Source organism: Aquarana catesbeiana, linkage group LG03 (assembly GCF_042186555.1).
Source record: "Aquarana catesbeiana isolate 2022-GZ linkage group LG03, ASM4218655v1, whole genome shotgun sequence".
NCBI classification, from domain to species: domain Eukaryota; kingdom Metazoa; phylum Chordata; class Amphibia; order Anura; family Ranidae; genus Aquarana; species Aquarana catesbeiana.
Genome location: NC_133326.1, coordinates 156339500 through 156356660, shown reverse-complemented (window position 1 = coordinate 156356660; position 17161 = coordinate 156339500). Strand labels below are relative to the sequence as shown.

The 17161-nt window shown below is 41.1% G+C and overlaps 1 protein-coding gene across 1 annotated transcript; it reads left to right on the top strand.

Moving 5' to 3' along the window:
- Window positions 1–14937: 14937 nt before the first annotated feature.
- Window positions 14938–15978, top strand: LOC141131789 (uncharacterized). Its single transcript, XM_073619450.1, has 2 exons — window positions 14938–15034; window positions 15118–15978. Exons 1-2 carry the CDS (start codon window positions 15027–15029, stop codon window positions 15881–15883), a joined length of 774 nt encoding a protein of 257 aa, XP_073475551.1. The 5' UTR covers window positions 14938–15026; the 3' UTR covers window positions 15884–15978.
- Window positions 15979–17161: the final 1183 nt, after the last annotated feature.

Sequence of the window (17161 nt, the reverse complement as noted above, 5' to 3'; positions counted from 1 at the left end):
TCATTTAGTGAGGGCAGGAGAGTGAAGATGCGGGTGGGCAGTGAGAGATGATGTAATCTCTCTGATCCCCGCTGCACCTCCGACATTTAAAAGGCCCGCGCTATGAGGGCGGAAGAGCATTGATGTGTGGCGGGCAGTGAGAGATGACGTCATCTCTCTGCTCCCCGCCGCACATCGATCCCACGTTGAAGTGGCCCAGCTGTGAGGGCGGAAGAGTGCTGACGGGTGGGTGGGGAGAGATGATGTCATCTCTGCTCGTCCGCCCGCTCATCTCTCCTTCACCTCCAATGCCATCCACCGCAGCTGCGACCCGCTGATACTCAGGGCTATGGACTCCACAATCACGGCTCCAGCCTCGATAGTCACCACCTGGCAACGCCTATGCCCTCATCAAAGATGGCTGTGGAGGTCATCTAATGTTGCAGTATCCAATCAGACAGCTGCTTCCCTGATGACACCTACAGAGGCTTCAGAGGAACATCCTCCATTCCCTTTGTACAGCGGCCAGAAAAACAGTGCCTCCTACAGAGAGGAGGATAAACTGCACCTGGCTACAAACTCCTTTTAGTCAGGTTACAAAATATGCCTCAATATTTGAAAATCAATTAAAAAAAAAAATCTGTTTTTAATCTTGATTAAGATTATATGAATGTAAAGCAGTACTTGATAAGTTATTGATTCCTCAGTATCTATTATTTCTCTCTGGCAAGCTAGCTCTCTCAGTCTCGTCTCTCTATCTTCACCCGCATAACCTCCCTTCTCTAATAAAAACAAAGGGGTACGCTTGGCAGGACCAAGCATACAAATTCACTGCATTCTCCCCAAGGCTGCTGAACTGGCCAAATTTCAATCCACCTATAGCATAAAGCTGGCTATAGGTGGATCAAAATTTGGCCGGTTCAGCAGGGACCAGCCAAATTTTGATCCATGTATGGCTGTCCCTATTCAACAAAAGGCGGGTCGCACAGAAAGGTTGGAAAACTTTTCTCAATCAGTGGCTGATCATTTTTTTCTGAGTCCCACTTTCAGAATGAAGCCTAGTACACATAGGCCGAATGTTGGGTTTAAAAAAAGCAGCTGACATTTGGCTGGCTTCTGTCAGACAAGCATGATGGAAAACCAGCAGCCAACCACCTCCAGATCAGCACTCTTAGCCAATGGCTGAGAAAGCTAACTGGAGTGGTCTAGCGGGGGGGGCGCCCGCCCCTTGTCAGAACACAATAGAAAAGCAGGGGAGATCACCGTACTAACAACCCGCTGGGTTGAACAAAAAAAAAACTAGTTGTGTGTACTATGCTTTAATGTCTCAGCGGGGAGCATCCTTCTATCCACCTTGCTTGTGTGGATGGAGGAATCAGTACATTTTCTTCTATCAGCCAAAAAAAAAAAGAGTCATCTATAGTTAGCTTAAGTCTGCATAATGGATGCAAGGAATTTTCAAATGAGTAACACGTTATGAAAAGCTATTGTTAGTAACATACCTCTGATCTATAAATTAAAGTGAAACTGTTAAAGAACTTACGTGCACTTTCATTCAATAATGTCAGATAGGAGTCACATTACTACTTTACTTTATAAAGGACCTTATTTTATATCGCCATAAAAATAATTGTTCACGGAATACAAAACTTAAGCTCAATGAGGGAACAAAAACAAATGAAATGAACACTTGGCTCTTCTAACTTTTCTGCAAGTAAGGTACATTCTATGTGCGAGACATTGGTCACAATTGTATAGAACTGCCCAGAGAAGAGGAAACATGCTTTGCTTGTGCACACTTTCATGTGGGTTTAAAAACATTGTCTGCATGAGGGCTCTTACAAAGAGGTGTACATTATTCACAGGAAGAACAGAGAGTGTGAGCAGGTCATATAGGTGGGGGTTTAAGCGTGATGACTAAGGCATTTGTTTGATGGGTGTAGGGTCTTGAAGGTGAGCTGTATATTTCCAGGGAACCCTTATCTTACACAAGTATTTTAGATTTCAACAGTGAAACTATAAAAGCCAGAAAAAAAAAATTTTGAAATCATCACTTTTGCAGAATGTAAGGTTTCTACACAATATATGTTAAAGAAAAAAAATGCGCTGTTTAAACACTCCACACCAGCTGCAGCTCAAAGTGAAATACGCACAAATATAAATAAAAAACATAGGGAGCTGGGCTTAAACATATGAAAAAAATAAATAAATAAATAAAAACGTGTAATTGAACAAGATCGATCGGATAAATCAGATCGAATTGAAAAACAAATCACAAAGAATGACGCCAAACAGGGCAAATAATAAGTGAACATAAATGGTAACTGACTCCACAGTCCTTAAATATCTAAAAAAAGGAAATGTTGAATAAGACACCATATGATAAAATCTTCAGTGACTTCTTTTAAAACAGCGTGTGTATCCACCACCACATAGAGTGCAAGCTTACCAGCTGCACAAGCTGTCTAAGGGCCCCAGATCTTTCCAGCACCTCCGATGACCGATAAGCCAAGGGTTCCTGGAGACTTGGAGTATATCCAGCAATCAGAAGCCAGCCACGAGAATGACCTTGGTGTAAATATTATACCAGTGGAAAAAAATAGAAGAGAGTCGCCATCGGTAAAACCAGGAGTGGTATTTTATTATATTTAAATCTGTGCTAATAAGCAGAGAATGCACAAGTAAAAAAGTTCCATTAAAAAAGCCGCCCGGCAAGTAGTACAAACACGCCCGTACAAGCGGGACGTGAAACACGCAGTGACGTCAGTACGTCGCTCCTCCCTAGGCGGTTTGTCCCTAAACTGACGTCGTCCTGGGGCACGTGTATATGCACTGAGCAAAATTATAAATGCATCACTTTTGTGTTTGCCCCTATTTATCATGAGCTGAACGCAAAGATCTATGACTTTTTCTATGTACACAAAAGGCCTATTTCTCTCAAATATTGATAACAAATCTGTATAAATCTGTGTTAGTGAGCACTTCTCCTTTGCCGAGATAATCCATCCACCTCACAGGTGTGGCATATCAAGATGCTGATTAGACAGCATGATTATTGCACAGGTGTGCCTTAGGCTGGCCACAATAAAAGACCACTCTAAAATGTGCAGTTTTACTGTATTGGGGGATCCAAAAACCAGTCAGTATCTGGTGTGACCCACATTTGCCTTACGCAGTGCAGCACATCTCCTTCACATAGAGTTGATCAGGTTGTTGATTGTGGCCTGTGGAATGTTGGTCCATTCCTCTTCAATGGCTGCGCGAAGTTGCTGGATATTGGTAGGAACTGGAACACGCTGTCGTATACACCAATCCAGAGCATCCGAAATATGCTCAATGGGTGACATGTCTGGTGAGTATGCTGGCAATGCAAGAACTGGGATGTTTTCAGCTTCCAGGAATTGTGTACAGATCCTTGCAACATGGGGCCGTGTATTATCATGCTGCAACATGAGGTGATGGTCGTGGATGAATGGCACAACAATGGGCCTCAGGATCTCGTCACGGTATCTCTGTGCATTCAAAATGCCATCAATAAAATGCACCTGTGTTAATTGTCCATAGAATACGCCTGCCCATACCATAACCCCACCACCACTACGGGCCACTCGATCCACAACTTTGACATCAGCAAACCGCTCACCCACACAACGCCATACACTCTGTCTGTCATCTGCCCTGTACAGTGAAAACTGGGATTCATCTGTGAAGAGAACACCTCTCCAAAGTGACAGACGCCATAGAATGTGAGCATTTGCTCACTCAAGTCGGTTACGACAACAAACTGCAGTCAGGTCGAGACCCTGATGAGGACAACCAGCATGCAGATGAGCTTTCCTGAGACGGTTTCTGACAGTTTGTGCAGAAATTCTTTGGTTATGCAAACCGATTGTTGCAGCAGCTGTCCGGGTGGCTAGTCTCAGACGATCTTGGAGGTGAAGATGCTGGATGTAGAGGTCCTGGGCTAGTGTGGTTACACGTGGTCTAAAGTTGTGAGGCCAGTTGAATGTACTGCCAAATTCTCTGAAACGCCTTTGGAGGTGGCTTATGGTAGAGAAATTAACATTCAATTCAAGGGCAACAGCTCTTGGAGCTCTTGGTGGACATTCCTGCAGTCAGCATGCCAATTGCATGCTCGCTCAAAACTTGCAACATCTGTGGCATTGTGCTGTGTGATAAAATTGCACATTTTAGAGTGGCCTTTTATTGTGGCCAGCCTAAGGCACACCTGTGCAATAATCATGCTGTCTAATCAGCATCTGGATATGCCACACCTGTGAGGTAGATGGATTATTTCGGCAAAGGAGAAGTGCTCACTAACACAGATTGAAACAGATTTGTGAACAATATTTGAGAGAAATAGGCCTTGTGTGTACATAGAAAAAGTCGTAGATCTTTGCGTTCAGCTCATGATAAATAGGGGCAAACACAAAAGTGTTGCGTTTATCATTTTTCTCAGTGTGTATATATATATATATATTATATATATATATATATATATATATATATATATATATATATATATATATATATATATATATATTATATATACAGTATACTGTATATATCTACTATATTACCAAAAGTATTGGGACAACTGCCTTTACACGCACGTAAACTTTAATGGCATCCCAGTCTAAAGCAGTGTACACACTACTGTTTTATTTGTATTTTTTGTGCAACGAAAAAAACTGACAGCTGAGGTTAGTTCAGCAGTTAGTTAGTTCTGTGCAGGCCAGACAATTTCCTCCACCCCGAACTCACTCATCCACATCTTTATGGACCTTGCCTTGTGCGCTGGTCCAAATCATTTGGAGGGGGGATTATTGTGTGGGGTTGTTCTTCAGGGGTTGGGCCTGGCCCCTTAGTTCCAGGGAAGGGAACTATCAAAGCATCAGCATACCAAAACATTTTGGACAATTTCATGCTCCCAACTTTGTGGGAAGCTTGTGGGTGGCCTCTTCTTATTCCAACATGACTGCGCACCAGTGCACAAAGCAAGGTCCATAAAGGCATGGATGAGCGAGTTTGTGGTGAAGGAACTTGTCTGGCCTGCACAGAGTCCTGACCTCAACTCGATAGAACACCTTTGGGATGAATTAGCGTGGACTGCGAGCCGGGCCTTCTCATCCACATCAGTGCCTGACCTCACAAATGCGCTTCTGGAAGATTGGTCAAACATTCCCATAGACACACTCCTAAACCTTGTGGACAGTCTCCCCAGAAGAGTTGAAGCTGTTATAGCTGCAAAGGGTGGGCCAACTCAATATTGATCTCTATGGACTAAGACTGGGATGCCATTAAAGTTCATGTGTGTGTAAAGGCAGGTGTCCCAATACTTTTGACAATATAATATATATATGTATATATATATATATATATATATATATATATATAGTATCTCACAAAAGTGAGTAAGCCCCTCACATTTTTGTAAATATTTTATTATATATATCTTCTCACATGACAACACTGAGGAAATTACACTTTGCTACAATGTAAAGTAGTGAGTGTACAGCTTGTATAAATTTGCTGTCCTCTCAAAATAACTCAACACATAGCCATTAATGTCCAATTTGGACAGGTTCCACTCAGAACAGGCTATGGTCAACCAAAAAGTTGAGTGCACATGCTCAGCATCATATCCAGAGGTTGTCTTTGGGAAATAGACGTATGAGTGCTGCCAGCATTGCTGCAGAAGTTTAAGGGATGGAAGGTCAGTCTGCTAGTGCTCAGACCATATGTCGCACACTGCATCAGATTGGTCTGCATGGCTGTCATCCCAGAAGGAAGTCTCTTCTAAAAGATGATGCACAAGAAAGCCCGCAAACAGTATACTGAAGACAAGCAGACTAAGGATATGGATTACTGGAACCATGTCCGGTGGTCTGATGAGATAAATTTATTTGGTTCAGATGGTGTCAAGTGTGTGTGGCGGAAACCAGGTGAGGAGCACAAAGACAAGCGTGTCTTGCCTACAGTCAAGCATGGTAGTGGGAGTGTCATGGTCTGGGGCTGCATGAGTGCTTTCAGCACTGGGGAGCTACAGTTCAACGAGGGAACAATGAATGCCGACATGTACTGTGACATACTGAAGCAGAGCATGATCCCCTCCCTTCAGAGACTGGGCCGTAGGAAAGTATTCCAACATGATAATGATCCTAAACACACCTCCAAGATGACCACTGCCTTGCTAAAGAAGCTGAGGGTAAAGGTGATGGACTGGCCAAGCATGTCTCCAGACCTAAACCCTATTGAGCATCTGTCGGACATCCTCAAACGGAAGGTGAAGAAGCGCAAGATCTTTAACATCCACCAGCTCCATGATGTCGTCATGGAGGAGTGGAAGAGGACTCCAGTGGCAACCTGTGAAGCTCTGGTGAACTCCATGCCCAAGAGGGTTAAGGCAGTGCTGGAAAATAATGGTGGCCACACAAAATATTGACACTTTGGGCCCAATATGGACAGTTTCGCTTAGGGTGTACTGACTTTTGTTGCCAGCAGTTTAGACATTAATGGTTGTGTGTTGAGTTATTTTGAGGGGACAGCAAATTTACACTGTTATGTCTTGTACACACGATAGGATTTTCCGACAACAAAATCCATGTTTTTTTTTTACGACGGATGTTGGCTCAAGCTTGTCTTGCATACACACGGTCACTCAAATCTTGTCTGAAATTCCGATCGCCAAGAACGCGGTTACGTACAACAAGTACAACGAGCCACGAAAATTAAGTTCATTATCCGGTGCTGCTCTTCTGCTTGATTCCGAGCATGTGTGGGATTTTGTGCGTCAGAATTGTGTACACACGAACGGATTTTGTTGCCCGAAAATTTGAGATCCAGATCTCAAATTTTTTGTGTCGGAAATTCCGATGGAAAATGTCAGATGAAGCCTACACACAGTCGGAATTTCCAACATCAAGCTCCCATCGAACATTTTCATTGTGTACGGGCATTATACAAGCTGTACACTCACTACTTTACATTGTAGCAAAGTGTCATTTCTTCAGTGTTGTCACATGAAAAGATATAATAAAATATTTACAAAAATGTGAGGGGTGTACTCACTTTTGTGAGATACTGTATAGTATATATATATATCAAACTGAATTAAATGAATTTGAGGATTTGTTCAATTACAATGTCAACTTACAATCAACCGTTAATTTACAGCATCTAAAACCAGCAACTGAGAATCTGTTTACATTTGGAGCTGGATAAGGCTGAAAGTGATCCACAATTCAGCAGGAAGCTCCCCCTCCCTTACTTAGGGCTGGGGAGTTCAGAAATCTGGTGGTGGTTTTAATTTGGTTTTGTTTGTTTTTAGATTTGTGTTTTTGGTGTGTTGTATCTCAATATAATTACTCCAAAACTCAGCCCCGTTCTTGCAAATGATTTAGATAATTGTAGATAAATGGACCAAGTGTTCATAGATAAGGTGTGAAATAACATGGAGGCATGGGTGTGGCAGTAATAAGGGAGGTGTTGACACAATATAAACATCACTTGCTCTGTCAATAAACATGAGTGAGAGCATTGTGACTATGAAAATGGTAAACGAAAAGATTAAAAAGATACGTTTTAAAAAATAGCCATGTATTTTTGTGCCACGTTTAGGTGACTGCAAATTGCCAATCCTGTCCACGGTTCAGGTTTAAAAATGCAGATTTTCACACAGATTTCCAAGTCTAGACTTCAGGAAGAAGTACTGAACCATACATGTGTCACTTCAGTTTATTGAGCAAGTTGCACTAGAAACAGCAATAGGTCACAGTGCTACAGAGGACATCTAAACCTTAGATCTCCATAATAACACATGGCTAGTGAGTTTTCACACATAAAGAAACAGTTTTATATGTTAACAAGCAAAATCATTTACCAAGGAAAATACCAGGGCACAGAAATATCCTTGTGGGATCAACGCCTACTGTCACTTTTTTTTTATGTATGTCTAGCATCACAATGATTTTTTCAAAGAAGCATTTCTGGTATGTCATACATTTATCAAAAGCAATTTTGAAAATATTAAAAAATACTTCCTTCCTAAAAAAAAAGGAATGAACCTCTTAATATAACCAAATTACATTACATCCAAGAAGCTATAGTAAAGGTACTTTGACTGACATTGACACCCTGAAAAATACAGTGCCCCAATCTACACCCTAAACATCCTCACAGCATTTAAGAAAAAAAAAAACACAGAAGCTCTACTGTATCATTGAACTATATTCTGGTTCAACATTGTTTCATTGTGACATGCTGAATAAAAGTGATTAGAGAAAATATACCATTATTATTTTTTGAAGTGTATCTAAACCCAAAACCAAAAATGTAATTTATTGCAGTTTACTAATCCTTGGTGTGGTGGTTGCATTCATTTTCTTTTTTTCAAACTTCTTTTGCTTTTTCTTCCCCCTAGTAATCCTGCAAATAACATACTTCCTGTCCTGGGTGGCTATGTTACTCCTCCACTGGAGGGGGCCATGGTTGTTACCCTAGGCTGCTCTCCCGATATGTCAAAACATGGAAGAAATGTGCCCACTGGACTTTTGAAGGAACAGGCCAGACAACAAGTACTCAACAAACGTATAAAAAGAATTTGATGACTTTTATAACTTTTTAAGTTGTAAAAATTCTTTTTATACGGTTGTTGAGTACTTGTCTGACCTGTTCCTTCAAAAGTCTGGTGGGCACATTTCTTCCATGTTTTGATATATCTATTTGGGACTGGACCTGGCCTTCATTGGTGCACACTGGTTCACTTTTTCTTTTATGTATGCTCTCCTGATATGACTATTAACGTATCTCTCCATCTCATCTTCATTACATGGGCAACAGAACAATTTGTAGTTTTCAGATGGTAGCTAGAAATATATTCTAGAAAGATATTCTTTGGTGCAGTTCACAGAAAGTCACAAGGACATTGCATTTCTGGCAGGATCAATTGGTAGTTTCTGTATTAGTCTGCAATGTTCTTAGCCTAAAAAAAAAGAAAATGAATGTAGCCACCACATATAAGGACTGTAAGCTGCAATATATTCCCTTTTTTTTGTTCTCGGTTAGGCTTAGTTATCCTTTAAAGTAATATGTGTGCCAAAATGTTACAGAAATTGTGAAATCAAAAACATTATTGGTGCTCGCTAGTATAGAAAAGTGCAATGATTTGTAGAATTCACCCCTTTTTAACAAATTAAACCACCAAGCTCCTCATTCACTCTCTCGTTATCTCTCGCCTTGACTATTGCAACTCCCTTCTCATTGGCCTGCCTCTCCATAGGCTATTCCCTCTTCAGTCTATCATGAATGCTGCTGCCAGACTTATCCACCTTACCAACCGCTCAGTGTCTGCCAACCCTCTCCTCCAATTCCTACACTGGCTCCCAATCACCCAGCGAATTAAATTCAAAATACTAACCACAACATACAAAGCCATTCACAACTCTGCCCCAAGCTACATCACCAATCTTGTCTCCAAATATCACCCAAATCTTCCTCTCGGCTCTTCTCAAGACCTCCTACTTTCAAGCTCTCTCATCTCCTCCTTCCATGCTCGTCTCCAGGATTTCTCCAGAGCCTCTCCCATCGTCATCAACTCGCTACCTCCACCTGTCCCGCTATCCCCTACTCTTTCTACCTTCAGGTGATCCCCGAAAACTCATCTCTTCAGTAAAGCCTATCACGTCTCCAACTAATCTTTTACCACTTCCATCAGCTCATTCCCCACAGTTACAACCTTTTGTACCACCTGTCCCACCCTATTAGATTGTAAGCTCTTCTGAGCAGGGCCCTCTTAATCCTCTTGTATTTTATTGTATTATAACTGTATTGTCTCCTTTTTATATTGTAAAGCGCTGCGTAAACTGTTGGCGCTATATAAATCCTGTATAATACTAATAATTGTATGCAGAGACCATAACTCATTAAAAGGCTTTATTTATTTTATTTTATTTACAGAAAAGGTTGGATTTTCTTTGGGGTTATGCAATATAGTCAAATGAGCAGGAAGCTCTTTGTTAATATGTCTGCAATCATGTACTAACTGCCTGTGAAAAAAAACACATATATTGAATTTCATGAACTCTGCAATATTATGTCACTAAAGGACTATACTCTGTGTCAGCATTGTCTCATGCCAGTGGTGTAAATTTCCAGGTGATTGCAAACTGTACATGAAAATATGACTTGTAATGTATGCATCTGCCTTTGATGAGTAATTCAAGAATGGGGAAAGCTACCTAGCTTGAATGGCAGTGTCATTCTTGATATATATGTTGTGTTTTATCTTATTGCAAGTCTGCTAGCAAGTAGAAAATCTGCTAGGGTTGCCATACCTTAAATACATAGGCATATACCAACTACCATTCATACAAGTTATTGATGTATCATAGAAACATTGACAATTCATATTGGTCTTGCAATCTTTGAAGTTACATAAATTGGGCCAAAATCACTTGTCTCAAGTCAGGTAACAAAAATACTTTTTGTTACCTGCTTTTGTTAGAAAACCACTGCAAACTGATCTTAGCATAATTATTTAGGGATGAGTTATCAGCTGTCAACAGCAAAGCCCCCCCACACACACACACACACACACACACACACACACACGTTGAGAGCATGTGGCCTGTTATGGTTCAGGAGGGAGGGGCGCTTGCCCCTCCCCTTTCCTGGCTTGCCAGGCTGCATTCTCAGATAAGGGTCTGTTATGGATTTTGGAGGGGACCCTACACCGTTTTTTGGGTTTTTTTGAGCGTGGGGTTCCCCTTAAAATCAGTGCACAAAGGGGTCTGTTGTGATCTATTGAACAAAATCTTTTTTTTAAATAAATTTGCATCGATACATGTCCCCCAGGGCAGTTTGCAGGCCCCCATACCCTTTTTATGGCCAATATCTTGCATATAAGCCTTCAAAATGGGCGTTTTTGAATTTTTCAAGGTTGGGTCCCATAGACTTTAATAGGGTTCACGGTTCAGGTCCGAACTTATTACATGTTTGGGAGTTTTGGTGCGAACTGGGGGTATTCAGCCCAACTCTACTCCAAACACATCTGAATGGTTAATATTCCCAACATGTAGCATCTCATTCCTTCTATTTGTCCTTGTTCACACTTGTATTCTCAGTCACCCTACCTTTAGCGTATTTAGGCATTTTTGGCCCCATAGACTTCATTGAGATGGAAGGAAGGAAACAAGCGGAGGTTCCCCTTTTTGGTGGCGCTCCGTTTTAAGTGCTGGTTTATCAGACCCTAATAAAAGTCCATTCCCCAGTGAGGATGAGCAATGGACTGTGGAGTTGTCAAAGTGATTAGACTACAGTCACTGCCAAGGGTACCAGGCAGTGCAGAAACAAGGCAATTCAGTGCCCAGGGTGAAAATGGCAAACCAAGCCCCTTCCAGGGGGGAAGAAGGGACAGGGCTAATAGCACACATCAAAATATACAATATGTGATGTATGTAATGTTTGTGGCATGTGATGAAAGACAGCCAATAGCTGTGGTCTACCACAGCAAACTGAAGAGTTTAAAATTGGATGCACAAGCCGCTGTACTAACTGGCCACCTCGCCAGAACACTCCGTTCACCTTTTTCCCTTCAACAGTGTAAGACCGACTGCTGTACACAAAGACCGAAGGTCAGCCGGTTCCTATTGAACCAGCCGATGCCGCCTGACATTCGGCCCGTGCGTAGTGGGCTTAATGATCACATGATCACTGTGATAGCCTGGGAGCACTAGTTGTAACCTCCCCTGTACGCTTTCTCCTCTAAAAGGAGAAAAATATACATAGTATCTTTCTACCCTGTGTTAAAAATAAATAAAGATAAAAACACTGATCACGTTAGGCTGTGTTGACACCTCTAAAGGTGCGACACTGCGCACATGTTTTTGTCAGATTGTTGGCACTTTTGCAAGGCGTGTTTAGGGCACCCTATTGATTCCAGTGGGTTTCCCTACACAAAAAAAAGTGCATAACCCTTTTTAAAAAATTTAATTTTCTTTCCTTCCATCACGGGTGAAAGGAAAGAAAATCACTCCATTCCCCCATCAGCACAGTCAGTGTTGATGGGGGAATGCCTCCCGCAGTGCTATTCTTTTCTGCCAGCAGAGGGGGACACGAGGAACCTTTCTGGCCGGCAGAACACAATGAATACTCCCAGCGGCTATGGCCGCCAAGGAGTAATCACATGTAAAAAATGCGATCAGCTGACCTCCCCTGTACTCTTTCTCCTCTGATAGGACAAAAATATCTTTCTACTCAATTTTTTTATCTTTATTTATTTTTTACACAATCAGAGCTTGGTCTGTGTTAGGCTCTGTTCACACCACTGAAGATGCAATATTGCACACACGTTTTTGTGAGATTTTTCAAAGTGTGTTTAGGGGCAGCCTATTCATTTCAGTGGGCTTCCCCACACAAAAAAAGTGCATAACCTTTTTTTAAAAATTCGATTTTCTTTCCGTCCATCACGGGTAGAAGGAAAGAAAATCACTCCATTCCCCCCTCAGCACAGTCAGTGTTGAAGGAGGAATGCCTCCCGCAGCACTAATCTTTTCTGCCAGCAGAGGGGAACGCGAGGAACCTTCCTGACCGGCAGAACACAATGATTATTTCTAGTAAGTCTCCTCTCATAGAAGAAAAATATCTTTCTACTCATTGTTTTTATCTTTATTTATTTTTGACACAATCAGGGGTTGATCTATGTTAGGCTCTGTTCACACCACTGAAGGTGCGACATTGCACACACGTTTTTGTGAGATTTTTCAAAGTGTGTTTAAGGCAGCCTATTCATTTCAGTGCATGAAAATGTGTAAAAATCACACAAAAGAAGAGAATAACCTAAAATTTTCAGTTGGAACCACACCAAAATGCATTGCATTTTGGAAGTGTGCATGCTACACACCTGCAATGAATGTGAACCTATCCTTAAAAAAGGAACCAAGGTGCACATTTTACAGTAGCAATAATGGAAATAATATTTGCTGTACAAGGATTTAGTAGTAAATATTTCTGAATGCAGCATGGATTTACTTTAAAATGATGTATGTTGTAAAATATTTTGTGTGTTTTGTGTTGTAAGATTCACTTAGGTGTGAACAGGCTGGAAACCACAGCATTAGACAAATAGTAAAATGCTGCTTTGCAATGGTTCAAAAAGGATGCCAGTATAGGTGCAAGCTAATTAACAGCATAACAGCATCACTTTTACCTAATGAGCCTTTGCAGCTTCTTGTGGCACCCATCTGCTCATTGGACTATGGAAGGGGATTTTGCCATAGTTGGGTCCTACCTGTACTTTCCTTCTGTTGGCTGCCTAAACACCTCACCTTAAAATGCCCAATGCTTGAAACATGTTAAACTGACAGCATTGTGCAATAAAATAGAATCCGATAAGCTAGCGTTTCATAACCTCTTACGTTTTTTTCTGATACATTATTTTAGAGAAATTGTGAGAAGATAATAGCAATATTTATATTTGACTTGGAGATCTGCTCTAATTAAAAAGTTAGCATCTCAGTTCATTATCCTACCATTAATCTATGCCACATGTATTATTCAAATCATTTACAGGGGAACAACTACAAATAACTGTTTATAAAGCCAGACAGAATAATCTTCTAATCCTCGATAACTCAGAAACTCTTTCAGCATATTCCAGTCATTACATGGGACATTTACACATTCATTTATCATTCTCATTATTAATCAGATGATTTTAGTTTATTAGTCAGATGAGTGAAACGATTACACATTTTACACACATCTCAGACAAACAAAGAAATGAACTCAAAAATGTTTTAACAAGGTATTAAACCCCAATAACAAACATTTATTATATTGCAGCTTACCAATTCTTAGATGTGATGGCAGCAATGGGTTTTTTTTCCTTCCCTATATTTTCACCTTGTGATCTGGCCACTAAGGCTCTGTTTCCACTAGTGCGACTTATTTTGCGACTTGACACATGTCAAGTCGCATGACAAGTCAAAACCCATGTATTTCAATGGTCCCCGTTCTCATTGGTGCGACTCAAGTCGCAGCGACTCGAAAAAAGGTTCTTGCACTACTTTGTTCCGTCTTCGGTGCGACTTGTTCTCCATAGAAAGGTATTAAGTCGCAATGAAGTCGTATGTACATGTCTGACACCGCGACTTTGTTGCGACTTCCACGGAAGTCTACGGAAGCACATGATCTCTGCTCCTCCCAAATACATCACTTCCTATATCGATGTATGTGAGTGTGGAAGACAGCAGGAAGCATGCCTAGGGCAAAAAAAAATAAGCGACAAGTGCATGACAATGAGGAAATTATTAGGCTTGTCAGACAACGTCCGGCAATATATGACCTCAGAGATCCAGGTTACAAAGATCATGCAAAGAAGGAGAGAGCATGGTTGGAGGTGGCTCGCATATATTATGAGACATGGGACTCTTTCTCAGCCACAGAACGTTCTACAAAAAGTAAGTGGTTGATATATGCTGCTTAACACTTTCTGTAACCAATGGTTGTGTGCACTGTTTTTTCTTGGTGGGGACCGCTTCTCCTGGCAGGAGATCACAATGGTTTGGCAGGAGGTAATCCCATGTCAACACTATCTGTGTTGATGGTGTCATTTATATAGTTACTTTCCTGTAACCTGTGGCTGCAGGAAAGTAAATCTGTGTGTGTGGGCCAGCAAATAATTTTTGTCCACGGTCCTAATAATATTAAATAATATTAAAGATGGCCCTGTCAACATCCTCCAGCACATGTCAAATTATGTAGGTGTCATGGGTAATATATGTAGCGGTTGTTTTAACACCATCCATATCAATTATGCAGCCTAGCAAATGAATGACCTATAGGCAGTGACTAAATTTGTTTTAAAAAATGTATACTTTGCTTTATATTTTGTAGTGCACTCGTTACAAACTCGATGGAGAAGTCTCAAAGACTGCTACAACCGGTACTTATGCAAATTAAAAGAAGGAAGGAGTGGTTCCGGCTCTAAAAGATTAGCCCCATATGCCCATGCCGGGGATCTTGAATTTTTGAAACCAGTGTTGGAAATGCGAGAGTAAGTTATCAGCAGGCATATGTTACGAATTCTACATATCAAATAGTAATGCTTACTTTAAAAATATGTGATTTGTATTTCAGAACCCAAGCAAGCTGGGAAGACAGCACACAGGGTTTGGCAGCAGAAGATGAGGCAGAGGAAGCTGCGGAGGAGGAGGAGCAAGAACAATTCCAAGACAATGTTGACAAGGAACTGTTCGTAGATGAAGCAAGGTCAACATCAAACTCAATGAATGAGGAGGATGCAGAACCAGGACCTAGCAATGTCTCTAGGCCTTTGCGAAGGTCTTCAAGGGTCAGTGCCCGGCCTGGTAAACCCATGGATAAAATTTTAGAGGTAGTCAATCAGATGTCCACTAAAATGGCTGAAAACCAGTGTGAAGACACAGCATTTCTCACTGTAATTTTAGGCATATGTAAACAGGTACCCCCTGAGAAAAAATATGCACTCAGGATGGCTTTAATGTCAACTGCTCAATCATTTGTGGGTGAGGGGCCAACAACATCCTCAGCATATATGCAACCCCCCCTTCCCCAATATCCCCCTTATCAACAATACACTCACTTTCCAAGTACACAGTATGCTCCACCAATAAACCGTCCATACTGTGACCAGTATGGTAATATACTGAATCCCTCAAGGCCACGCATGTTGCATCCAATTCCTGACCCCACTACCTCTACCCTTGGCCCCCCAACCACTCACCAACTTAGGCAGCCTACACCCAGTCATGTTCCGCCTTTTCTGGCAAGGAAATATTACCCTGGTCCATCAGTGGATTTCCCTGGACCAACCAATAGTTCAGTTTCCGGGACCACTGAAAACAAAACATACGAGCAATTGTAATTTACAATTATTATTGAGGTGTGTTTAAGACTTGTTCTCTATTTTTTGTTTGGTTGAGGAGGCCAAAACAACAACTGTTGTAATTTTAAGTTCATGGAACGTATTTCTTTATTTTTGCCTTATTGCAAAAAGAGTTGTCTTGTAAAAAAGATTCAGATTTTTTTTATATTTTTGAAATAATTTTATTTACGTGTTTTTCTGAGAGAAATAGTTTATTATTTCACTATTTGTTGTGCTTGATAAAAAATAAACAAAATGGTGTAGTTCACCCAAACACATAACCCAAAAATTTTGTGTGCTTCCCTGCACAAAAACCAAAAAAATAAAAATAATTTTGTTTACATTGTGCATTTTCGGCTTATCCTTTTTTCTAATTTGAGGAAACTACCTGTTATTATGCTTTTGGATGCACTGAAACATAACATACATCAAAATAATATTCACAGAAAATGCATGACATACATTATGCTATGGCATCCTGCTGCCAGGGGACAGAACCAGCAGCAGACAGAAAATAAGATGAGAATCCCTCACGCACACTGGCACCATTGGTGGTGCCCCTACTGGCACTCCATTGTGCACCTTCCAGATCGTGCATGAGGGAATCTTCAAAAAGATAGCCATCACGAATTCTCACAAAATTGTGAAGAACACATGCTGCTTTTACTGCAGATATTGCATTCTCCATTTTTAAATTAATGGGGGTATGGAGCAAACGCCACTTGTTGGCTAAAATGCCAAAAGAACATTCTACCACTCGTCTTGCCCTCGTTAAGCGGTAATTGAAGATTCGCTTCTCTTCACTCAAACACCGATTTGAATAAGGCCTTAATAGATGCTCACTGAGAGCAAAGGCCTCATCCCCAACAAACACAAATGGCATTGGCGGCCCATTTGTTCCTGGCAACGGACAGTCCTGTGGCAGGTCCAGAGCATTTTCCCGCAACATTCTTCCAAAGGAAGATCTTTACTTGAGTCTGAGCTGCTGCCATATGATCCAATGTCTATATAGCTGAAACAATAATTGGCATCAGCCACTGCAAGTAAGACAAAAGAAAAATATTTTTTGTAATTATAGTATTTTGTTCCACTGCCAATGGGCATCACTACCCTCATATGTTTGCCGTCAATTGCCCCTAGACAATTTGGGAAATTGCAACGATCCCAGAAAAGTTCCGCTTTCTTGCACCAATCGTCGGAAGTGGGCTTCTTCAGAACCAAATCACTAAGGACATTCCATATGTCTCGGCAGGTCTCGTGGACAATAGTGCTGACTGT